This window comes from Centrocercus urophasianus, unplaced genomic scaffold (assembly GCF_019232065.1).
Source record: "Centrocercus urophasianus isolate 14NV4802_14NV808 unplaced genomic scaffold, USGS_Curo_1.0 seq_13, whole genome shotgun sequence".
NCBI lineage: Eukaryota > Metazoa > Chordata > Aves > Galliformes > Phasianidae > Centrocercus > Centrocercus urophasianus.
Window position 1 is genome coordinate 23,428,960 of NW_024884475.1, and position 22,118 is coordinate 23,451,077.

The 22,118-nt window shown below is 37.5% G+C and overlaps 1 protein-coding gene across 1 annotated transcript in view; it reads left to right on the top strand.

Annotated features, from left to right (window-relative positions):
• The window catches only part of GABRB1 (gamma-aminobutyric acid type A receptor subunit beta1), a 92,160-nt gene that overhangs the window by 39,361 nt on the left and 30,681 nt on the right, over nt 1-22,118 (top strand). Inside the window, exon 4 of the mRNA XM_042811857.1 lies at nt 10,462-10,682. Coding sequence (XP_042667791.1) covers nt 10,462-10,682 — 221 coding nt within the window. The remainder of the gene's footprint in view (nt 1-10,461; nt 10,683-22,118) is intronic.

Below are 22,118 nucleotides of genomic sequence, written 5' to 3' on the forward strand. Positions count from 1 at the left end.
CCTGGTTTTCCTCTGGCAAGTATTTTGATTGCTTTTTAAGTTAATTTTTTAAAGCACGTAGAAAAGATTTTTCTGGTAATAACAAACAAACGCAAGATAACTCTGAAACAACATAATAAACAACAGAGTAAGATAGCAAATAGGTCAACTGGTGCCAAGCCATGGACTCTGAAGTCCACAGTCATTCTAGAAAGTGTCAGTGCAGCCCTGGCAGTAGATGCGAGTTTCTTATGTCATCCTGACCCAGAAGGCATAGAAGAGCTAACAGGCTTGGCTTCTGCCATAGCCCCAGGCACAGCCCCAAGCTGCTGTCTCATCCTGCTTTCCCCTTGTTTCATCTGAACAGCAAGTAAAAAACACAGCAACATGTGCCTTCAGTTGAGAACAGTAAACACACTCTAGGATCTTTCAGAAGTCCATTTTTTTTTTCTTGTCTCATTATTCAAGGAGGTAAAAGCTGTTCTGGACTACAGTTTCACAGCTGCTCTGAGCTGCCCCAAGCTGCCCTTTCCCCTCACCATTAGCACTTGGGCAGACTGAGTAGTGACAGGGTCAGAAAACTGATGTAAAAGAAAAACACCACACCAAAAATTATATCAACAAGGTCAGCTTTCAAACTGGATCAGTTTTCCCTGCTTCCTAACTAGCTATTCTGATGAGCAGTGGCAGACAGGAAAGGATGGAAATAGTGGTCATCTTGGTTTTCACAGAGGTGAAAGCCTTTGGATAATTCATTCTCAGGGAGACTTTTTGCCATAAGGGTTAAAGACTGATTTAATACACCAGAAAGCAGTGCTGTCATTCAGTGAGACCTGCACAGGCTGGAGAGTGTCAGACAGAGAGGAACCTTATGAGATTCAGTAAGGGTTTCTGCTGTGTCCTACACCACGGAAGGAATAGTCATGGCATCAATACAGTTAAGGGGCTGAGCTGCTGGAAAGAAGTCCTGTAGAAAATGAACCTCAGTGTGCTGGTGAACAAAAGGTTGGCCAGGAGCCCGAAGTGTGTCCTGATGCCAAGAAGAATTATTGTATACTGAGATGCATCAAAAAGGGCATAGCCAGGAGGTGGAGAGAGGTGATCCTCCTTCCTTACTCAGTCCTGGTGAGGCCACATCTGGAGTACTGTGTCCAGTTCTGGGCTCCGCAGTTCAAAAAGGACAGAGAACTACTGGAGAGAGTTCAGCAGAGAGCCATAAAGATGATTAGGGAGCCTGGAGCATCTCCCTTATGAGGACAGGCTGAGAGATTTGGAAGTGTTCAACCTGGAGAAGACTGAGAGGTGTTCTCATCACTGTTTAAGTATCTGTAAAGTGTAGGAGTCAAGTGAATGGTGTCAGGCTCTTTTCATTGTTGCCCAGAGACAGAACAGGGACAAATGGACACAAACCACAATACAAGCAGTATTACATGATGAAAAATTTACGTAATGTGAGAGTGACAGAGCACTGGAACAAGCTGACCAGAGAGGTTACGAAGTCTCCTTCTTTGGAAATATTCAGAACCTGCTTGGATGCTTTCCCATGGTGTAGGCAATCTGCTTTGGCAAGGGGGTTTGTACTAGATGATCTCCAGAGATCCCCCTCCAATCCCTGCGATTCTATGATTCTGCAATTTTTAATTTTGCCTTATCAATAACCTCATTTGCAAAAAAAAAAAAAAAAAAAAAAAAAAAAAAAAGCAACCAAAAAAAAAAACACACACACCAAACTTTCCCTTTTTTCTTTTGCATATGAGTGCCAAATTCCAACTTTCTCAATTAAGCTACTCAGTTTTCCAAACAATTATAATTCACCCTTGTTCTATGTACTACCTTGTTACTTCTTTTGCAGGAAAGAGAGATTGAGCTTCCATATCTTAATCAGTGCTCAGGGTTATTGCTCATATGCCTTCAAACTGACTCTTTGCTCTTGCTCATATTCTTGTATAGTGTACATAGAAGACACGTAGTAAGTGTTCGCACACTATAAAATGCTTTGAAATGTGGATTCCCATGAAACTGATAATGACACAGGATTTTTATGTTTTTAAATCATTTTAAATTGGCCAACTCAATTAATTACCCAATTGGTTATGCTAGTAATAAGATAAAAAATAAAACAAGCCTTTTATTATCAGCACTAAAAATAACCTGGGTTCTGTTCTGAGGATTTAGTGTCAATGATTCATGCAGCCAGACTGACTACCCACAAAAGCCAAAACCAAGTTTTCTGCAAAAAATTTGCATCCATATTGTCAAGTCAGATATTAGATCTTCATGTAAGCAGCTTAATACTTAAATTATGAAGCTCTTGGGAAATTGCAGAGGAAAGGTTTTTCTCAAGCTGCCTTTTGCAGAAAAATCCTGGATGCAGAGCAAATATTTACAACACGTTTGGTTTGCAGTGACTACAAGATGACAGATTCAGGATTTGGAGGAAAGTCGGGAATGGTGAGCAGCAGAGTTAAGGCTCTGGATTTCAGGATGGTAAAATCAATCTTGTCTGAGTAATTGTCAGGTAAAATTCACCATCAAGCAGCCATACAGGGGAAATAATTTTTAAAGAGAAAATGAGAACCAGAAACATTCTATCTCATCATCCATGAAGACTGGGAACTTCTGCAAAAGGCATATCTAGCTAAGATAAGTGCTTCTTGATGAACTGAAGCACAGAAGGGAGCATACAAGGAGTGGAACCAAAGCAAAGCAAACTGCCTAGAAAAGCAGCAAAGTCTGGCAAGGAGAAGAGACAGGAAAGAAAATCTTATTGCAGCCTATACCTGCCTCAAGAGTAAAAAAATTTAAAAGGCAGTTAAAAAAACAACATGATATAATGAAGAGCAACAGCTACTAATTGTGCCTTGCCACATTCAGGGTGCATTACAGGAAAGACTTTTCCCCACCAGAGAGACATTGCACTACTGGAAGCATCCACTCAGAGGCAGTAAATTCCCAAGATTTTCTAAGGGAAGAAGAGAATTTTTTTCTGTGGATGACTGAAACATAATGACAGTTCTGCTTCAAACAGGAACTTGGGCTGGAAACTCCTAGAGGTCTTTCCAACAGCACATCGGTAGCTTTACTCTACTATGGCAGTAGTATCTTCAGCATTATCAGTGCTGAGTGTAAAATACCTCCCCTCAGATAAGTACCATGAAGTAGAAACATCAAGATGTTCCCCTATTCCCAATTTCAAGAAACAACACAAAATGTTGTAATTATTCATTTGAAAACATCAGAGATATATTGATCATATGATTTTTAGTCCTGATTGCTGTAAAGACAAGCAATCACCAGAACCACAAAAATAAAAATAGCTCCTACCTAACCTATATAGAAGTAAATTCATTTAAAAATATATTAATTAAAAAAAATAAAATAAAACCACACACCTAACCACCATACTACATAACTGTTTATGTAAAGGCATTAAGAAATATCTGCAGCTACTGTAGATTTAACCCAACCTCATCTCGACATATACGTAACTTCCCTCCTACATTGTTCAGCATCTTCCCAAATGAAGGAGTCTGGCCATGGTAGGCTTGTCTAACTGCTTTCATATTAAGCTCCAGTACAATGCAGAATTCAGGGTTCTGTGTCTTTCTGTCCAGCGCTAATAAAATTAGCAGAACAATGTGTTATGGCTTACACAATAGTGTACAAGAAAAATTTCAGCAAACTCCCATCTGCTCCCAGGCTAGCAATCAGCTCAGCTTTGCCTTCAGCACTGTTCACTGACACCATGAGCCCTTATTGCTGTGCCAGCCTTCACAGACCTGCAGCGCTCCTCGAAATGGGCTCATAGTTCACGCCTGCTGAGCTAAGTGGAAATTTCAAGAAAAACATGAAGTGCTTCAGAAACAACTGTTGTCAGAAAAATAAAAATAAAAAGAGAGGTTGCTTTCCCATTCTCTTTCTTATAGATACCAAGGGAAGCGTTAGTTTAATTTATCCTTTTTTCCACGAAGTTTTTACTTTACAGGAATGTTAAAGTGCTGCATCTTTTCTTAGCTTGCTTTACACCTCATGTCACATATCAAGCCATAGACCCTCAAAGGTAATCCATGCCCACCTCATTAAGAGCCAGTCTTTCAGTAAGGGGCTACCTCCTAGCAGTTCAAACTAGAACCTCAGAAATACTGTTTCCTACCAAATGCCCATCCTGATTTCCACGTGTAAGTAATTTCAATCCTAGCAGGCAATTTTATGGCAGTATTATCCTTTGTTTGAAAAGAATCACAGAATGCCCTGAATTGGAAGGGACACACAAGGATTGCTGAGTCCAGCTCCTGGCTCCAATCAAGACTTCCTCAACTGCTTAATGTATTGCTGAGTGCTTTATCCAAAGACTCCTTGGACTCTACCAGCCAGCCTGTTCCATGCCCACTGAGCTGGTGCAGAACTTTTACCTAACCGTCACCTGGCCCTTCCCTGACACATCTCCACGCTGTTCCCTGGGGTCCTGTCATAGTCACCACGGAGCAGAGCTCAGCATTATCCCTGCACCCCCTGTGAGGAACCGTAGGCCACCACGAGGCCTCCTCTCAGCTAAGAGAGGAGCAAAACAGAATTTTATGGGAATACAGAATCTATGTGGGATTTTAACCCTCTATGTTTTAAATAATACCAAGTCAGGTGAAGCACAACTATTATAACAAAAAATCTCAGAAGCAGTAATAAATACAAACATACATCATAACGCAGAACAAAATGTAACAAAAAAAATATATCAATGATCTTCCAAGAGCTGAGAAATATTTTACTTTTTGGTTTGACTGAAGACATTGAATACAATTTTTTTGTCACATTGCTATTAAGAGGACTTCTACCATTGTCTGCAAAGAGTAATATTGGATCCCAGTGTAGTAATGATGACTGTCTTCATTCCCAACATGCTACACTTATAATGAGTCTAATCTTGTTCTTGGCTGTTCTTTGTACAATAGAGAGAATCATGATTAAAGCTATAAAGACTGCTGCCAGATCTCTGCTTCTTTTTGTAAGACGACTGTGATGCTGCATACTTAATTTAATTGTGAGTTTATAAGTGCCAACAAGGTTTTTGAGACATACCCTGGGAGAATTACCAGCACTTCTGAAGAAAGAAAAAACGTGGGGCACTTCACTATCAACTTAGCAACCAACTGGAACAATCCAAATACCCACACAGCTTTTTCTCCTGCAGAAATATAGCATCTACAAGTGATGCACCATTTTCTGAGAGAAAACACAATTTTTGCAGAACTGAAGCTTGCTTAGGGAAAATTCTTGTTCTTTTTTTAAAAAAAAAAAATAAACTTTATCTTAGGGAAATAGATCTTTTTCTATTGTCTTTTAGTCAGGGAACCTTCCTATCTTGTTTCCACAACAGAAGTCTAGTTCACAATAACCACATTCTTTTGTGAAAAAGACAGAACAGAGAATAATTTAAGAATATTTCAACCTTCTTCCCCCTCTTCTCACTTCCTGAGAAGGGGAACCAGATAACACATGTTGCATCAGTGTGCACTTGAAAACAAATGAAGAAGGAACACTAAATCGTGTCCTTAGAAAGAAAAGCAAATGCAGTCAATCATTAGAGTGCACATCCATAACTCACTGGCCAGCTGACTTACTAAAGTATACAGCTAAACTGGAGTTTCTAGAGAACAGAAGTAGTAGAATTTCTACTTTCTTCCTCCATAATTTGGAGGAAGAATATTTTCCCCTAATTGTTGTGCAATATCCGGAATTGATCACCATGTATAGATCAGAAATTACACAAAACTGAAAAAAAAAAAATTCACCACTTATATTGCTTTGTCTTAAAATAGATCTTTTGCAGGTGAGGGCATGAATCTTCTGTAGGTTCTTCAAGATGAATCAGAGGAGAGCTTTACTGAACAAGCGCAAACATTTTCTTCTAAGGCATTAGCATCCTTACAACATATAAAAGAGCATGCCTTTTCCAAGCTGCAAGTACAGCACTTCACCATAGTCTTGAAACTCTACCTTTCCCTTTTTCTCTGTATCCAATAAGCCCAGACAACAACCTTCTCCAATTAATCACGTTGGAATTCCTGCAGGACTTACACATATGGTATTCTACATTTATTGCGTTATTTCAGTCAGTATTCTGATTGTCACTCCAGATTTAATTTTAAATTTTAGTTTCAGTTATGTTTCTCTTGATTAAGCTATACTGTATTTGAATTGCATCTTATTTTCAGTGGTGCTACAACTCATTTGGTTATTGGGTGATTCCTAATGATTTCATTTAAATTTAAGATCAGTATATATCCCATCACTATTAATGCACACTGATAACTATTAAAAGTATAACATTGATGTGTTTTCTGCTTTGCTGCTCTCAGACTCATCTGGAGTTCTAACAATTGATATTGAATTATCTACAATGGTTACATAATTGCAAATTTTTTTTTTTTATTTATTTATTTTTTTTTTGGCTAAGAATTGCATTCCAGATGTTAATTTTTAGCTTCTTACTTAAATATGTGAAATAATAGCAGAACTTAGATTAGGATGATTTTGGAAAGAGAGAAAATAGAAGGTCTTGTAGGTCACATTGCTGAATGTGGCAAATTAAAAGATCCCTTTTATTATGCTCTTAAAACAGGCACGTCTGCTATATTTTCAAAGACTCCAGATATTTTTACTGTTCTTATATTCCACTTATATATTATTCCATTATATATGTAGTCCATAAATCATCAGATAAACAGGGCAATACCAGTGTGCCTCCCAGAAAGTTTGATTATAATATAGCAATGTATTTCACATCTTCTGTTGTGCTGAACTGGTAAACCACACAGTGGAAAGTACTTCTGCATTTTAATGCACCTCTACTGGTTTCAAAGAGATGCAGAAGCTTATCATGAAAGAAAAATTCCATTATTGCACTTATTTCACCTATACACATTGCATTACAAAATTATTCAAATACATAACAAAACAAAAATAAATAAATAAATAAAAAGAAATAGTTTCGTATGAGACCTCTCCAGTCTATTATTTACTGAAACTACAAACCACTTTCTAACTTCAGCTACAGAAGGCAACAGTCATCTGTTCTCCTATAAGAATTTTATATTACCTAAGTGAAGTTTGGTGCCAGTGATTATTTATGAGGTTGATTAAACTCAGATTAAGCAGCAATTTGGCATTTTGAGGAAAATACATTAGTTTCTCTTATTCACATTTTCACAGTCTCTCACTTAGCTGAGACTGGCATGTCAGTATTCCTTTTAACTCCTACACCTTAAAATGCATCACAGAAACCAGGATAATGAAAAATCTCTCATGTTTCTATCATGTTACAGAAATTAGCCTAGCAAGCAGGTCACTTGAAGTCTAATAATATTTACATTTTAAAAAATGAAATCAGTAGTAAAAACAAGACAAACTTGTTTATTGAGATGTTGTCATAATCTCAAAAAAAAATTCTGCAGCCAACCGCCACTATAAATATGAAAATTTAGCTACCATTCATACACCTCAAAGCTTGAAGCCACAAAACCTCCAGCAAATTTTACTGTGTAGAAGATGATTAGTCATTAAAATCTCACCTCACATGTACAATTACAAAATGTAGAAAAAAATCATTCTAGAACACATCCCAAGATGAAGCTAGGTACATGGCCTGCTGGCACTTCATTCTCCTCTGATGAAATAGGAGAAAAATAAGGCTGTATTCTAAAAACAAAGAACAACTACAAGCATAGCAAACAATTAAAAAAAACCCCATCAATTATGTAATTTAGATTATTACACTTCGGATACAATTTTTCACTGAAATAACCTTTAACTTCGCTTTTTAAAATGAAAACTTACAATGACAGGGACAAACCCAAAAATCACAACATGCAACTCCTCATTTTCTTCATTAAAATACCAAATGAAGAACTCCCAGATTTCAGGGAAATAGGAAGAAAATACAACTCTGTGATGTAAGAAATCTGGAGATACTTTTATGATGAAGGTCAAGTTTTCTCTCATCTTTAATACTTGTTGATGTGCCACATATTTCAGCACAGTACAGCACAACTTTAGATCGTAGGTTCACCATCTCTACTCTAGTGCCACCAACAGCAGTATTCTGTATAAAGCACAACTAGATGAAATAAAAATTGAGACAGACCAAGATACTAAGTATAGTAACTTATTTCATTCTGCTAGCTGCAGCTAAGAGACAGATTATTATTTTTTTTTAACGTCTGATCACATCCTTCAGATATCTTGTAGCCTATCTTGGCTATTTTTCTCTCTGATTGAGCTTTGAGAACCATCACACAAAACTCTCAATTGTTAGCTTCTTTCCCTTTTTCCCCTGATGACATGACAGTTATACAAAAGCAGCTTTAAGATCTGTAGAAAATATAAAGGAAAAATAAAAATTGCATGTAGTTGGCTTTGCTGAATTACACAGAAGACAGAGGATACAAAGCAAAGAGCTGAGCTTTAAGAACTGAACTTCCATTCACTATTTATGATACTTTTTCTATGTAAAAATTTAAACAGTATAGGATAGAACGCAGACAACATGTGAAAACTGTACAAGAATGTTGATTTTTTTTACCCCTTCATACAGCTCCCATCTGCTCTCTGTTTATGTAACAGAAGCAGAAGGGAACTTCTACAGGAAGGTGCCTGCATAGGCAAGAGTGGACCAAAGTCTTTCAGTGTCAAGTTTCTTTACATTGGGCCAAGCACAGTCACAGTTCAGCCAGACACTCCTTCAGAGCTTAAATTAATCTGAGGCAAACCCTGATAGACCTACGTAGTTCATACCTCCATGAGATGCAGTATTTCAGGCAGAAAGGCTTTTTGAAAGGTAACAATAGTGCTTTGATTTTCACATGTTCTTTAGAAGCCAATAAAGATGAGGAGAAGAATTCACATCAGACAGCTTTCATCCTCTCTATTTCTTCAAAAATTACAGTCCAGGCTAGGTCAGGTTGACAGAGGTGAGGCTTTCCCTTACATAAAAGAAAATCTTACCCAACCAATCTTTTCTGTATCTATAATGTCACTTCACTTTTAATGCTAAGTATGTGACAAAAAATGACTTGCAAATTAAAAAGGGGGACAGGGGAGAAGGAAGATAAGGAGGATAAAACTGGTAGTCTAAAAAATTTCTGGAACAGCAATATGTAAGAACTCCATCAGATATAAAGAGCACAGTCAATTTTTCCAAGTGGAAAAGCCATCCTTTAAAAACCACTAAATTCATAAAGAGAAAGACAATGAGGGAGTAAGACGAGAAACTTTTTAAAACAATTTATTTTTAAACCAATTGGAAAGCTGAAGGACTACATAAATTGCTTTTGCCCTAAAATATAGCACAATAGTCTGCAGAAGATGCTCATTTCCTACGGGGCAATGGCCTGAAGGGCCAAGGACAGAAAGCCCCTCAGTGCCTGGGCTGAAGTGAAATTTATCCAGCTCTTGAAGATCTTTACAACTGGCAACTGCAGCCATTGCAGAATGACTAGTTATTCATTATACACTCTGCAGTTCTATTTGCTCGTTCTCAGAAGGTTTAAGGAGTGTTGATGTTTCTGGATTGCACGTAGAATATTTCAGAATGGAGACATTGAATACACTAACGTATTCTCAATAATATGCAATGCTATTTGACTGAGATTGGCTAAATTCTACTGTTTTCATGTAAAAGGAAATCTTGCAAGAGACTGTGAATGCAGTCTGTAGGCTGGAGATCTTGTGACCTGTACAACGGAGACCCTCTGGCACAAGAGGCTTTGAAAGCCCACGGTCAGGGATGTGCAGGGCAAATCACTGCCACTGGCAAACAGTGTGAATTAGACACTAACACAAACAGGCTAAGGCTCATTGTAACGGATAACGAAAACATACCGCGTCCAGTTCTGGGCTCCCCAGTTCAAAAAAGGCAGGGATCTCCTAGAAGGAGTCCAGTGAAGGGCCACAATGACAATAAAGGGCCTGGAGCACCTCCCTTATGAGGAAAGACTGAGTAACATAAGTCTATTCAGCCTGAGGGAAAGAAGACAGAGGTGAAATCTGATTAACATTTATAATTATCTGAAGGGAAGTGTGAGGCAAATGAATGAGGCCAGGCACTTCTCAGTGCTGCGTAATTATAGGCTGTTGCTCCTTGTCCTAAAACTTGAACATTGGATGTTCCATAAAAATGTGTGGTAGAACTTTATTACAGTAAACATGACAGAGCATTGGAACAGGTTGCCCAGAGAGGTTGTGGAATTTCCTTCCATCGAGATATTCAAGACTCATCTGGATGCCTACCTGTGCAACCTATTGTAAGGTATCTGTTTAAGCAGGGGGGTTTGGACTTCATGATCTCTTGAGATCCCTTCCAACCCCTGCAATTTCATGATCCTTAAACTTCCTGCTGCATTACTGATATTCAGTTGCAAACAGAAAGTTATGTTGTTAAGCAGCATACATGCAAAATAGAAAAAACCCTTCTTATTATTTCTCTAGGACTACACCCTTACCATGTACTTCCAGCAGTCCTGGAGGGATAAAAGGCTCTCTTATTCTGGAATACCTCTAAACCTAACTCTGGACAACAGAGTAGCTGACCAGCTCTGGGTGCCTGACACGTATTTCCAAAATGACAAAAAGTCTTTTGTCCATGGAGTGACGGTGAAGAACCGAATGATTCGGCTCCATCCAGATGGGACAGTCCTTTATGGCCTACGGTATGTACTGGGTGTTTCCTGCTTGTTTTAAATCAGATGTATGGATTGTGATTTTAGATGCAGGTATTATCAATGCGCTCCTTTTACTTGGTTTCTCACTGCAGCTTTGAAAGTCAGCAAATATTCCAGATACTGCACAACAACATATATAACAGTTTTCCAAGAGTCATGAAAATTACTTTTCTTAGCTATAGCTAATAAAAATGTCTCTTTCAGTTCTTCTGAGCACGTTAATGCTACTAATGAGATCTTTATTACAGATCTTGCCCAGTAATCTACTGTAACTTAGATAAACCCTTCTAATATTTCTCACATAGTTTTTTAGAGTGATATGAAATATAAAATTTGGGAATCATCTGAAGTAGAGAATAAGAAGACATCCATAAATTTAAATGAATTATTTGAGGATTATCAACACATCTGAATATAGGTTTTATTTAATCTGCCTTGATCTAGCGCATCACTGCTTCACATTACAACTGCTACTTTATACAAAACAACCTATATTCACACCTGTAGAGAAAATATATTCTAGAAAAGAACAGCCATAACGTAATAATGTTCAAAATATTGAATTGAAATTAAATTATGTATTATGTTGAGGTGGCTGCAGAGCTTGAGTGAGCTTTGGATTATTTTTAAAGTTAAAAATAGCTTTGCTGCAAGGCTGTGGAAAAAACACTACCTGCTTGAGACGACTTCGATTGCTGTTATCATTCAACAGCAAAAATCCTCGGAGAGCATAAAACCGATAACATATTTCAGTAAATCCAGGGGGGAAAAAAGCATTAAACCTAGATTAAGTGCCTTAAAATTGTACCTAAGATAGGAGTAGGAAGGAAAAAAAAAAAAAAGAAAAAGAAAAAGAAAGAAAAAAACTGCTGCAGCAATTCAAAATGAAAGTAATATTTGAAGAACTATAACTTACATCTTACAAAAAAATAAATGTTTGATGTGACCTCTTAGTCTATAAAACCACAACCTTTCAAAATATTTCACTCCTCATGCTCTCAGAGAACCTTCCAACTCATCAACTCAAGCTTCACAAGAAACAAACAAAAAGAATTTAAAAGCTATTTATTATGTTGGCTCATCATAATTTTTCTTTTGAACTCGTTATATTAAAAGGCCACGCACTTTCTACCAAGGCATGAAAGGTACTTTAGTACAGCCAGATCTGTTCTATTGCTTCGGCTGTAAAAAAGTAAACCAGAGACCTGTGAGGAAACAGCTGACAGATTACAGAACATCATTACTACCTGCTAAACAGAACATGGGAAAAACACCTCTTTCCCTTCAGACCTCCCATTGTTCCTTTCAATCAAACTGAAAATCAGTTCAGCAGAGCAGTTATGATGAGAGCACTTCTTTGCTTGAAAACGTCCCCAGCACAAACACAACTAATATTGCATGTATTCCTCATACATGCAGCCTTATCATCGCCAGCCAAGTGCAGAAAGAGGTGCTCTGCTGTTGCACCGTTGGCCACATTCACAACTCTAGCTGCTGAGCAGTGATTTCCCTAAGACAAGGCTGCTGTTTAGAAGCATCAGGCAAGCAGTGTTCACTCTGCCAGCAAAAGCATGCGTAACATTCCAGTCCCACAGGAAATACCTGACTGAAGCCAGAGGTAACAGTGAGCAGAAGCAGAAGAGACACTGAAATAAGTTTCATACCATAAATGGCAATTAGCACACTGAACATTTTGCATCTATTAGCAGCCACTGTCCTTACACTAATAAGCATGCCACCGTCAGCCTGCAGATCACCTTCAGACCACACCAACAAGAATTTCTTTTATATCAGACAACATATTCCTCATAAGAGAGATGTTGCAGAAAGTATTCTGAGGTAAAGTTAAACACTGCCTGTTAGAAAATTCAGCACAGCTCCAATCTTCACCTGCTGGGTAGAGAAGAAACTTTGTAGTATATTGTTTTTCATCCAGCTTCTATGCAGCACACAGCGCAAATAGTACCACCAAAACTCATGAATTGTGAGCTTAACTTCCATTACTGAAGATGGAGCGCTGAACTGGCACAACTCGAACAAGACAGAAACCCCCAATTGTATAGCAGGCTGGAGTCCGAGCTCCAAGCAAATTCCCAGTCTACTCAGTCATGGCCTTCAGTCACCCTCTGGGATGCTTTAAACTTGCTTCTCTACATTCCTTCCATTTCCCATTTTCTATTTTCACTCCAGAGTTAACTGTGCCTTTTCAGACTCAGATATGATATTTTATTGGCTTCTTTAAACAGGAACTGGAACAATCACAGCAATGCTAAATAACCCACTCTACCCGCATCCACCTGCTCAGCAGTTTGGCACTGATGCAATGTTCAGTTCCAACACAGTTAAGTTAAAATAAAGCACGATTAATTGTCTTACTTTACGGATGAATAAACAAGGGAAACATACACTGAATGCACAGAACTGGTTTTAGATCATATAGCAAAATGTTATCAGTTCCCTATGTCTCCATTACAGTACTGTTTCTGTGATGACACAAACAGTTCCTTTAGATATTTTTTCTTTCAGCTGCTAGATCACAACAGATTGAGGAATGATGTGCACATATCTACTTATACAGACACAGAATGCTCTTAAGCCTTCTGCCCTCTAGAGATGTGAATTAGCATTATGTTTCTTAATGCAGATGCTACTTCTGCTTATTATTCATGGTAGTGAATCATGCGTAACATTACTAACCAACTCTTTCATTCTATTGCCCAAACAAGTAAATGCACATAAACGTTTTCAAACATGCCAGGGAAGCTGAGTGCAGCTATTAAGTATTATATACCTGACACATTTTGCTTCAGTCTCTATCAAATACTCCCATGAGCAGCAATTATTATTTTTATGGTGTACTGAAATACAGTGCCCACTTACATCTTAAGGCAAAGAAAATTCCCTTTAAGTGCAAACCTGCAGCATGGGGACGGTGGCGTCTGAGACACACCTCTAGCTTGCTCCACAGCAGCCTGTGAACTAGAGTCTTCTTTTCACTTCCCCACCCTCCCAGCTTTAGTAAATCATCAGAGCACACAGCTGTAATCCTTCTTGCGCTAGCAGCCTCTCTCATTACTGTTTTTTGGGTTTATTTGGCTATTCTGGTAAGATTCTCTAGAAATCTCTTCCAAAACCTTAGATGTTCAAACCAGCATATGACACGGATGTTTCTTTCTCCCTTTCTTTTTAGTAAGATGCTATAGATATAGTCTATCTTTGAAATATTTAATTGGTTGTATGGAACTGCATACTCAAATTCTTACATCACAGTATTACGAATGGAAGCTCTGATATAAATAATTCTTCCCTAGAATCATCCTGCTACTTCCTAATTCATTTCACCAGTAGAACAGTGGCATCTCATTGCTTCTGAAACATATTATTGTCACATAATAAATGCAGAATTTAATGTTTCATGTTGAAAAGCATGGGCATGTCCTTCAGAAAATATTGGCTAAGGGAGCCTTCTGTGATACCTTTACGCATGTCTCCCTTCCTTCTGATATTCAAACACAAACCTATCTGTCATCATTAGAGGTGGTGTTGATTCATTCAAGCAGAGGGACTGAGCATGCTATGACAAGTATGAGAAGGACTGGACCAGAACACTTCCAGTTGTTATGTTTAGTATGACCATGTCTTACTGCTGCCACAAGGGTGCATTTTGCCAGGCACCGCTAGGAGAGGGCGATCTTTGTTTTCAGTGTAAAGACTTATTTCAGCCTTTCTCACATGCAGGTCTACTAGGTCATAACTATTGCAAATACTGCTAGCCAAGAATTCATATATTTTAGTACAGTGATATTTCACTGCTTTGTGGATTGATTCTGTGTTGTCTTGATTTGAACTACTGAGTTTTCCTTCAAACACCCTCATGGATTTGATTAAAAGAGTTGACTGGTCCCTCTTAGGACATGCCATCACTGCAACAGGCAGCCTGCTCACACTAGTACTCAATCTATTGTCACAGAATAGCAGAATGGCTTGGGTTGGAAGGGACCTTTAAGATAATTTATAAAGCTGCTATAGGCAGGGACACTTCCACTAGATCAGGTTGCCCAAAGCCCTGTCCAGAATGATCTTGAACATCTTCGGCACAGGGGCATCCAGAACCTTGCTGGGCAACACGTTCCAGTGTCTCACCCCCCTTGTAGTAAAGAATTTCTTCCTAGTATCTAATCTTAGTCTGCCCTCTTCCAGTTTAAAACCATTTCCCCTCATCCTGTCACTATGTGCCCTTACAAAAAGCCCCTCCCCAGTTCCTCCACTGTCCGCATTGCCTACAAAGACATTAAATAGCATCGGTCCCAGCACCAATCCCTGAGGAACATTACTTGTCACCAGTCTTCACTTGGACATTGAGCCATTGACCACAATTCCCTCAGTGCAACCATCCAGCCAATTCCTTATCCAGCTAGTGGTCTGTCCATCAAATCCATTTTTCTTCAGTTAGGAAGCCAGCATATTGTACAGGACAGTGTCAAACCCTTTGCATGAGTCCAGGTAGATGACATCAGTTCCTCTTTATCTACTCAAGCTGTAACTCCGTCATAAAAGGCCACTATGTCACCACCCATGTTCAACTCAAGCCAAAAAAAACAAGATAAATGCATTAATTCTAAACGATAAAAATCAATGGCATCTAACTGAAAGAAAAAAGACTTTTTATCTCACACTGCAGAAAACATAGGGCAACTTACAAAGAAATATAATAGTCTTGGAAACAATACAGCAAGACTTTTATTCCATATCTCAATACCAAGAGATTTAGCAGCAGGTATTAAAACAAGTTATACTGGAGTAAAAAAAACAGAATAATATGATATTATTACATCACAGCCACAACAGAAAATTTTTCTTTCACCATTACAACATTCACCTATGTTTTTGTTAGAAAAAGGCAAGAGATCATCTAGAAACTATAATTTCACCTATAGAGTATATTTTTAGAAGTGCATATTAGCAGTATATGCTTTTATATAATGCTATTTTACAGATAGATACTGGTGGAGAATATTAGTATGTTAACATACGGTAAGTAGCATACCTCATATTGAGGTACACGCATTTTCCCCGTTTTCCCAGTTCATTAGAAAGCTATTTTCTATCCATTTCTCTCTAAAGATACTGATAATTTCAAAAAAAGAATTAAGGTTGTACTTTGCATACTATTAACTTCTAGCCTAGTGAGGACAACTACTATTGAGGGAAAAAATAACTACTCAAAACGCAACCTCATTCTGATATATATTGATAGCAGTCAGCGACAACAACCAAAATCAAACCAAGATTTTCAGTTTCTGCAATCAAAATCAAGAAGGATGAAAGATAGGGGAAAATCTCTAGCTTTTCTACTGTTATAGGAGCATTAGATAGGTAAATAAAAAGTCATAGGAGAAGCAGTTGATATTTTCCCAGGTACAGAGACCTGCACTACACTGAATACACCCAGATCTCTTAATAAGTTCCTTCTTACATATTGTTGGCCTAATTTTGAAGGAGCTACAAGAATAATTTACAGTCTAGAAAACAGCCAAGTCCCTGAGTAAAATAAAAGAAAGTGACAGATGAATTACGCCAAAGATACAAGAGAATATTCTCTATTTGGCACCTTTTCTTTTAGTATCAACATACATGCTTTAATAACTGCCAGGCCAAAATTCATTATAATATGCTAATAAAAAAGAAACAGACAAAACCTGAACCAACTGAAAAGTTTATTTTACAAAACCATTATTAAGGTGGCAATACTAGGTAATGTGATAACATAATCTTACCTTAAACTGCAGGTCTGATAATGTTTTCTTCAATTCAGAAACCAGCCTTCACAGACACAAGGACATCAATACTTCACATGCGATTTATGCTGTTCTGGGTATTGTTTGATTGAATTACAAGCACAACCACAAATCATCTTTCAGAAAAGAATCTAGAAGCATCAGAATTACTGGAACTATCAAAAGCCCAAATGAAGACACAAAAGCACAGACAAATGCAAAGCAACTTAAAACCTACTCAAACTATGCTAAGAATGTCTACTTAGGAATAACCTACCCAAGAGTAACCACCTAGGGCTCCAAGCCAGCTGCAAACTATTTCTTCATTTATGTATGGGTAAATTATGAGGAAACAGCATCCACCTGAGCTCTGGTAGAGCATTGCCTACCCCTCAGCATGCCTGGTTTCACATTGTTTGTCTCATCACAGGTCAGAGCAACTCACAGCCACTGATGTAACTACCAAAAGCACTTTCCATGTGAAGATGTCAAAGACCAACTTTTGTAAAACAGGGAGGTAGAAATAGGCTTGGTCCAAAAAGGCAGTGATCATTTTCCAAGAAAATACATATACTTTCTTGTATCACCATCATTTCTATAGATCATAATGAAAAGTTTATCATCTAGAAGACAAGTTACCAACTGAGGGTATGCTGACATCTCCCATGCATCACAGAACAAGCAGAAGAAATTCGGTGAAGTTCGGAGTCCTTAGCACTTTTGAGGCCTTCCAATTTAACTATGTGATGATCACATCTGTGTCACTGATGGCTCTTTTAGTACAGCCTCTGAAAACCACTTCTGAGGGTGCAGTCAAAAGAGGTTACATATGCAATATTTTTCATAAACTTTAGATGAATGGATTTGTAAACTATGCAAGACAGCGTGATCAAGTGGTTTTATTGGAAGCATAAATCATGAGATCTGTGATCTGCTTCCAGCTCTGTTTACTAGTATATTTGGGTAAATGAAGAATCTGCAGAGTAAGTATGCTATGGAAATCTTAATTTTTTTCATTCTATTAGGCGATGTAGGTGATGTAGGATGTTTTAAATTTGTCCTAATGAACAAATCTTTCTCTGACGAAAAATCTTTTTACAAAAGAAAGTCCATCTCTCTGAGATTTTTCTGTAAATTTGGAGGAAATGTGCAAGCATTTTCAAAGGCCTAACAGCTCTCCAAAAAGAAGTATCTATGCATCCCTCATGCTGTATTTATTAGCTTTAGTATATTCTCAGTGGTAATCAAGACACAAAAAGACTTCACACATTTATTCAAATTAACTCAAATAATATTTCACCATTTTTTCAGAATTTTCTTTGATCAGAAAGTATCTTTGGAACACACCTTTGCAGTCCTATGAAAATAAAACACCTCAATTTCGATTTTGTAGCTAATAAACTACTGTACAAGAGTATTACCTTAAGAAATCTTCCTTAAGAAATACTTCTGACTGTCATCTAGTCAGATATTTTCTCAAACAGGAGGAGAAAGAAAATCACAGATTGTATCCTAAGATACCCCAGTTAGAATTATTTGAAATAAAAATGACTACTGGCCTGTTTTATTACATGCTCTCCAAAAAAATAAAATAGACAGCTCTAAAATTAGCTGTTTTTTCTTTATTTGTTCGGGGAATAACACACCGTAGAATTGTGGATCAAGTATTAATTATTTCTTCATTTGTGACTGCTAATTCTGTTCTTAATACAATAATTGCTGCTGCTGCTTGATACAGCGTGTACAATTAGCCAGCTTGCAGAAAATTACTAAAATGGAGAAAAAATCCTACATCTTAGATAGTTCAATCTAAATTGGCACAAGACCTCACTCAGATTGATTTTCAAAAGGTCTGAGCCAGACAGCGTCGCCTTCCCTGTCTGCTTTTGAATCCAAGGAATAGCAATTTCCTCTAAAACACTGGGATGAGCCAAAAAAGTATAGCAACTGCCTTACCTAAAGTGCTTTTTAAAAAACACAAAGATGATTTTTAATTTTTAATTTTTTTTTTTTTAAGTTTTAAAATAACAGCTATCATGCAAGTGTGAGCAACTAGCAAGCAGCATCTCCCACAGATTTCTCAGTGTTACCTGGGAGCCCCCTGCTGGGACTTTGCCTCTGAAAATTGAGCAGAGAAAGAATTTCGTTTTGAAGGTGTGACACAGATGTTTCAGTAATATTTAACGACTCTATATATGGTATACTATTATCCTTGAAGTCAATGAATTCTTAACTGCTCACAAGCAAATCACTAAGTAGAGGAAAAATAAATAATTCTCCTCTGCACAACAAATTAATTTGCTTGGTATTAGTGAAATAATTTAAATGTTTAAAAATACTCCTACTTCTGGAAAACATGTAGAGATTGACTTGGACAGCCTACGCGCTGGATAGAAAGGATCCAAACATGCAGATGGTCTCTGTGGCTGTCACTGTGGATGCCATGAACAGAACTGGATTTGTTCAGTCTGATTAACAAGAAATGAAAACAACAACAACAACATAGCACTAGATGAACATTTTTAGGACTGCAAAAAAAGCAAAATGCCACAATGAATCTTCATCTTTTAAGGAAAAGTAGTCTTTTTATTATGCCACCTGATTTAACTGCAACAAGCAGACAAGCTTTCAGACAGTTATCGGCACACAAGCTTCTCTTCAGGGCAAACAGAAACAACAGCTTTCAGGTTAATTACAGGACAATTGCTCTGAACTCACAGATCCACTGGTATATTACTTCAAAGCAAAACTCATATAAAAGATCCAACCCATACTGCAGCCACTACCTCCTGGGTGTCAACAAGTACTCCAGTGCTATGCACTGCACACTTATAATACATGGAACAGTACACACCAGCTTTCCCACAAATATTTTATATCCATATCTTCTCACTCTTCTGGTTATGAGCAGGGCAGTCGTAAAGATGAAAATCCATATTCCTCTACGAAGATGTTTTGTAGGAGTCCCTGTAAGCTGGAGATTGAGATCTCAGTGGTGGAATGGCTGTTTCATTCAGTGTTTTCTCAATGGCAATGAGAGTTTTTATGAGCAGTGAGCTTCTGCTGTTTGATATGTATATAAGCCTTCATTTACCAGTGCTTTTTTATTCTATTTCTAATTCCTTCCTCCATTATTTCTTGATGACAAAATGTCAGGCTTATTTTTAAGATGTCAGTGAAAATATCAAAGCACTGTCTTGAAAAAATTCAAAAGCCTGCATACATACAAGATTATAAGTAAAGCTGTCTGGACACAGCACAGTCCATGAATTTTCACTGACATGGGGCATAAATCAATCTTCCACCATACCCAGTCACCTACTGATTTTTTTTTTTAATCAGCTTAAGTATTATTTGCAAAATTGAATTGCTGTTAGTAAGCTTAAAGAAAAACTTCTGGCTGTGGCAAAAGGAGTTAAATGACCAAAAGGAAAACCTTACTATAATTCATCCCACTACTTTCAAGGACACACTTATTTTGTGAATATGCAATAAGGTGTAAAATTTAGGTGCAAATATTCCACTTTCCCATGCAGTCCTAAGTTATACCCAGGCAGAACATCTTAAACTAGTAGAAGCTCCAGCATACAAGGCATTACTAAACCACTTTTCGGATCTCTCTCCTGGAAAGGTTCCTAATTCTCTCTCCTTCAACCATTCTGTGAAACCTCAGGGTAATGAATTTGAGTACAGTGTAATAGCTCCTTCTAATGAACGGTTTGCAGCCCATAAGAAAAGACAAGAAGAAGCAAGAAAAAGGTGATGGTGATTCTGGGAGAAAGAAAAAAAAAAAAAACAAAAAAAAAAAACAACTTAGGCCAGAGGGAAGGGAAATTGTTCTCTATAAATTACATATTCCATTTTCATCTTAATCTGCTGGGGGTAAGTAGGGAAGGAACTTGTTTGCTTATTTCTGAGATAAGCCTTTCTGTTCTTCAGAACAAGGGAGTTTATGATGCCACTGAGCAGCCATCAAGGCTGTAGGTTATTAGAGGGCCTTTTCTTTAAGCTTAATGGAACACTGAGCCTTAGCAGTAACCCGTGATTCAACTACTAAACATGAGAATAATAGCCAAAACATGTACAGGATGGAAAGCAGATGGATCAGAATTTCAAAGCAATACAGCTTCGAATAATAACAATGTCTTTGATATTTTCCTGCATTTTCATTAAACATCTGCATTAAAGAAGGCCCATGTGACTTACTGTGTCTTCCCTCATTAGAATATTCCAGAGAAGAACTACTGAACTATGAAATCTAAAAGAAAACACAGAACAGTAGGTGAGCAGAATATCTCACTTTGCATTTCTCTTTCGGCCCAGAAGAGCAAACAAGTAAAATTATCTAGCCACCTCTTGGGGTTTCAAGTACAATGCAACAGCCAGATTGTAAAAGAATAATGCAGAGCAAGAATTAAGCATCACACCACCTGATTTTATCTGCAAAGTTCTCCTTCATGAGTCAGACAACTCGAATATAAAATGGTAACGTATGTCATAAGCTTCTATCTTAATTTCATATATTTAAGTAATGATAAAGTACATCTCTCATCTAAGCATCATCATCAGATGCAAAGACAGAAGAAATAATTATGAAAGCTTGTTCTATCTTCAGGTATTTTTGAAAGGGAAGTTTTGTGGTTGTTTTTTTATTATTATTATATCATCATTTTTATTGTTGGAATAACCACATTCTCATTGAAAAAGAGGCCGATTTGGGCAGAGAAAAGGATTGTAAAGGCCACAACTGAATTATTGAAAAACATTGAGATTTTTGCTTATTCTGTCTTTATGAACACTACATAAATAAAGCAGAACAGCATGCATTTTATAAAGTCTACCATAGCGTGCTTTTAAAGCTAAATAAAAAATGAATGGACACAACAATAGATTCTGACTGTGAGGAATTATATGTCAACTATTTTTTACATCAAGCACAGATACATTGCAAGGAAAGAACTAAAATCTGAAGAGTCCAAATCTGCAGAATATTAAATTTTACTTGAGCCAGGATTAAAGAAGGCTATAAGAAAGCCTGATACAGGTCAACAGCTGAGCCTGATCTAGGAAATTCTCAGAAGGACATGAGCAGTGTCTGTTGTGATGAAAAAGAGCTGAGGATTTCAGTCTTGTATTCATTCAGCCCCATGATTCAGATCATAAAACATGTATATTTTATTTTCATCAAGTCTTTGATTCTTAGCTGGAGGAGCCGAGAGCTAATACATCCTCATATAACATATAGCTTACTCACATTTCACAGATGCATGAAATCTTCATGAATATATTCATACCACCATTCAGAACGTAGATAGTCTTCATGATTTTAGTGAAAAAATCAAGAAGGGAAGTACCATAAATGCAGCTCTGAAGTCAAAATGAATATGCAAAAAAATCCAAGAAGATTCTAGTCATACCTCTTACTGGATTTCAGATGGAAATTGGCATAGTTTTAATTATAGATTGCCAGCCCTTTGCTGTGTCATAAAGTATCAATAGTGTATCATGAAGCACAGAGTGGAAAACTTGAACACTTAAGTACACGGTGGTATCCTTTACTCTCCTACTTGAACACATGTATATGCCCACCTCTTTGGAAAAGTTTCTCTTTTTAAACAGCAGACAACACAGACAACCAGGCAGTCTC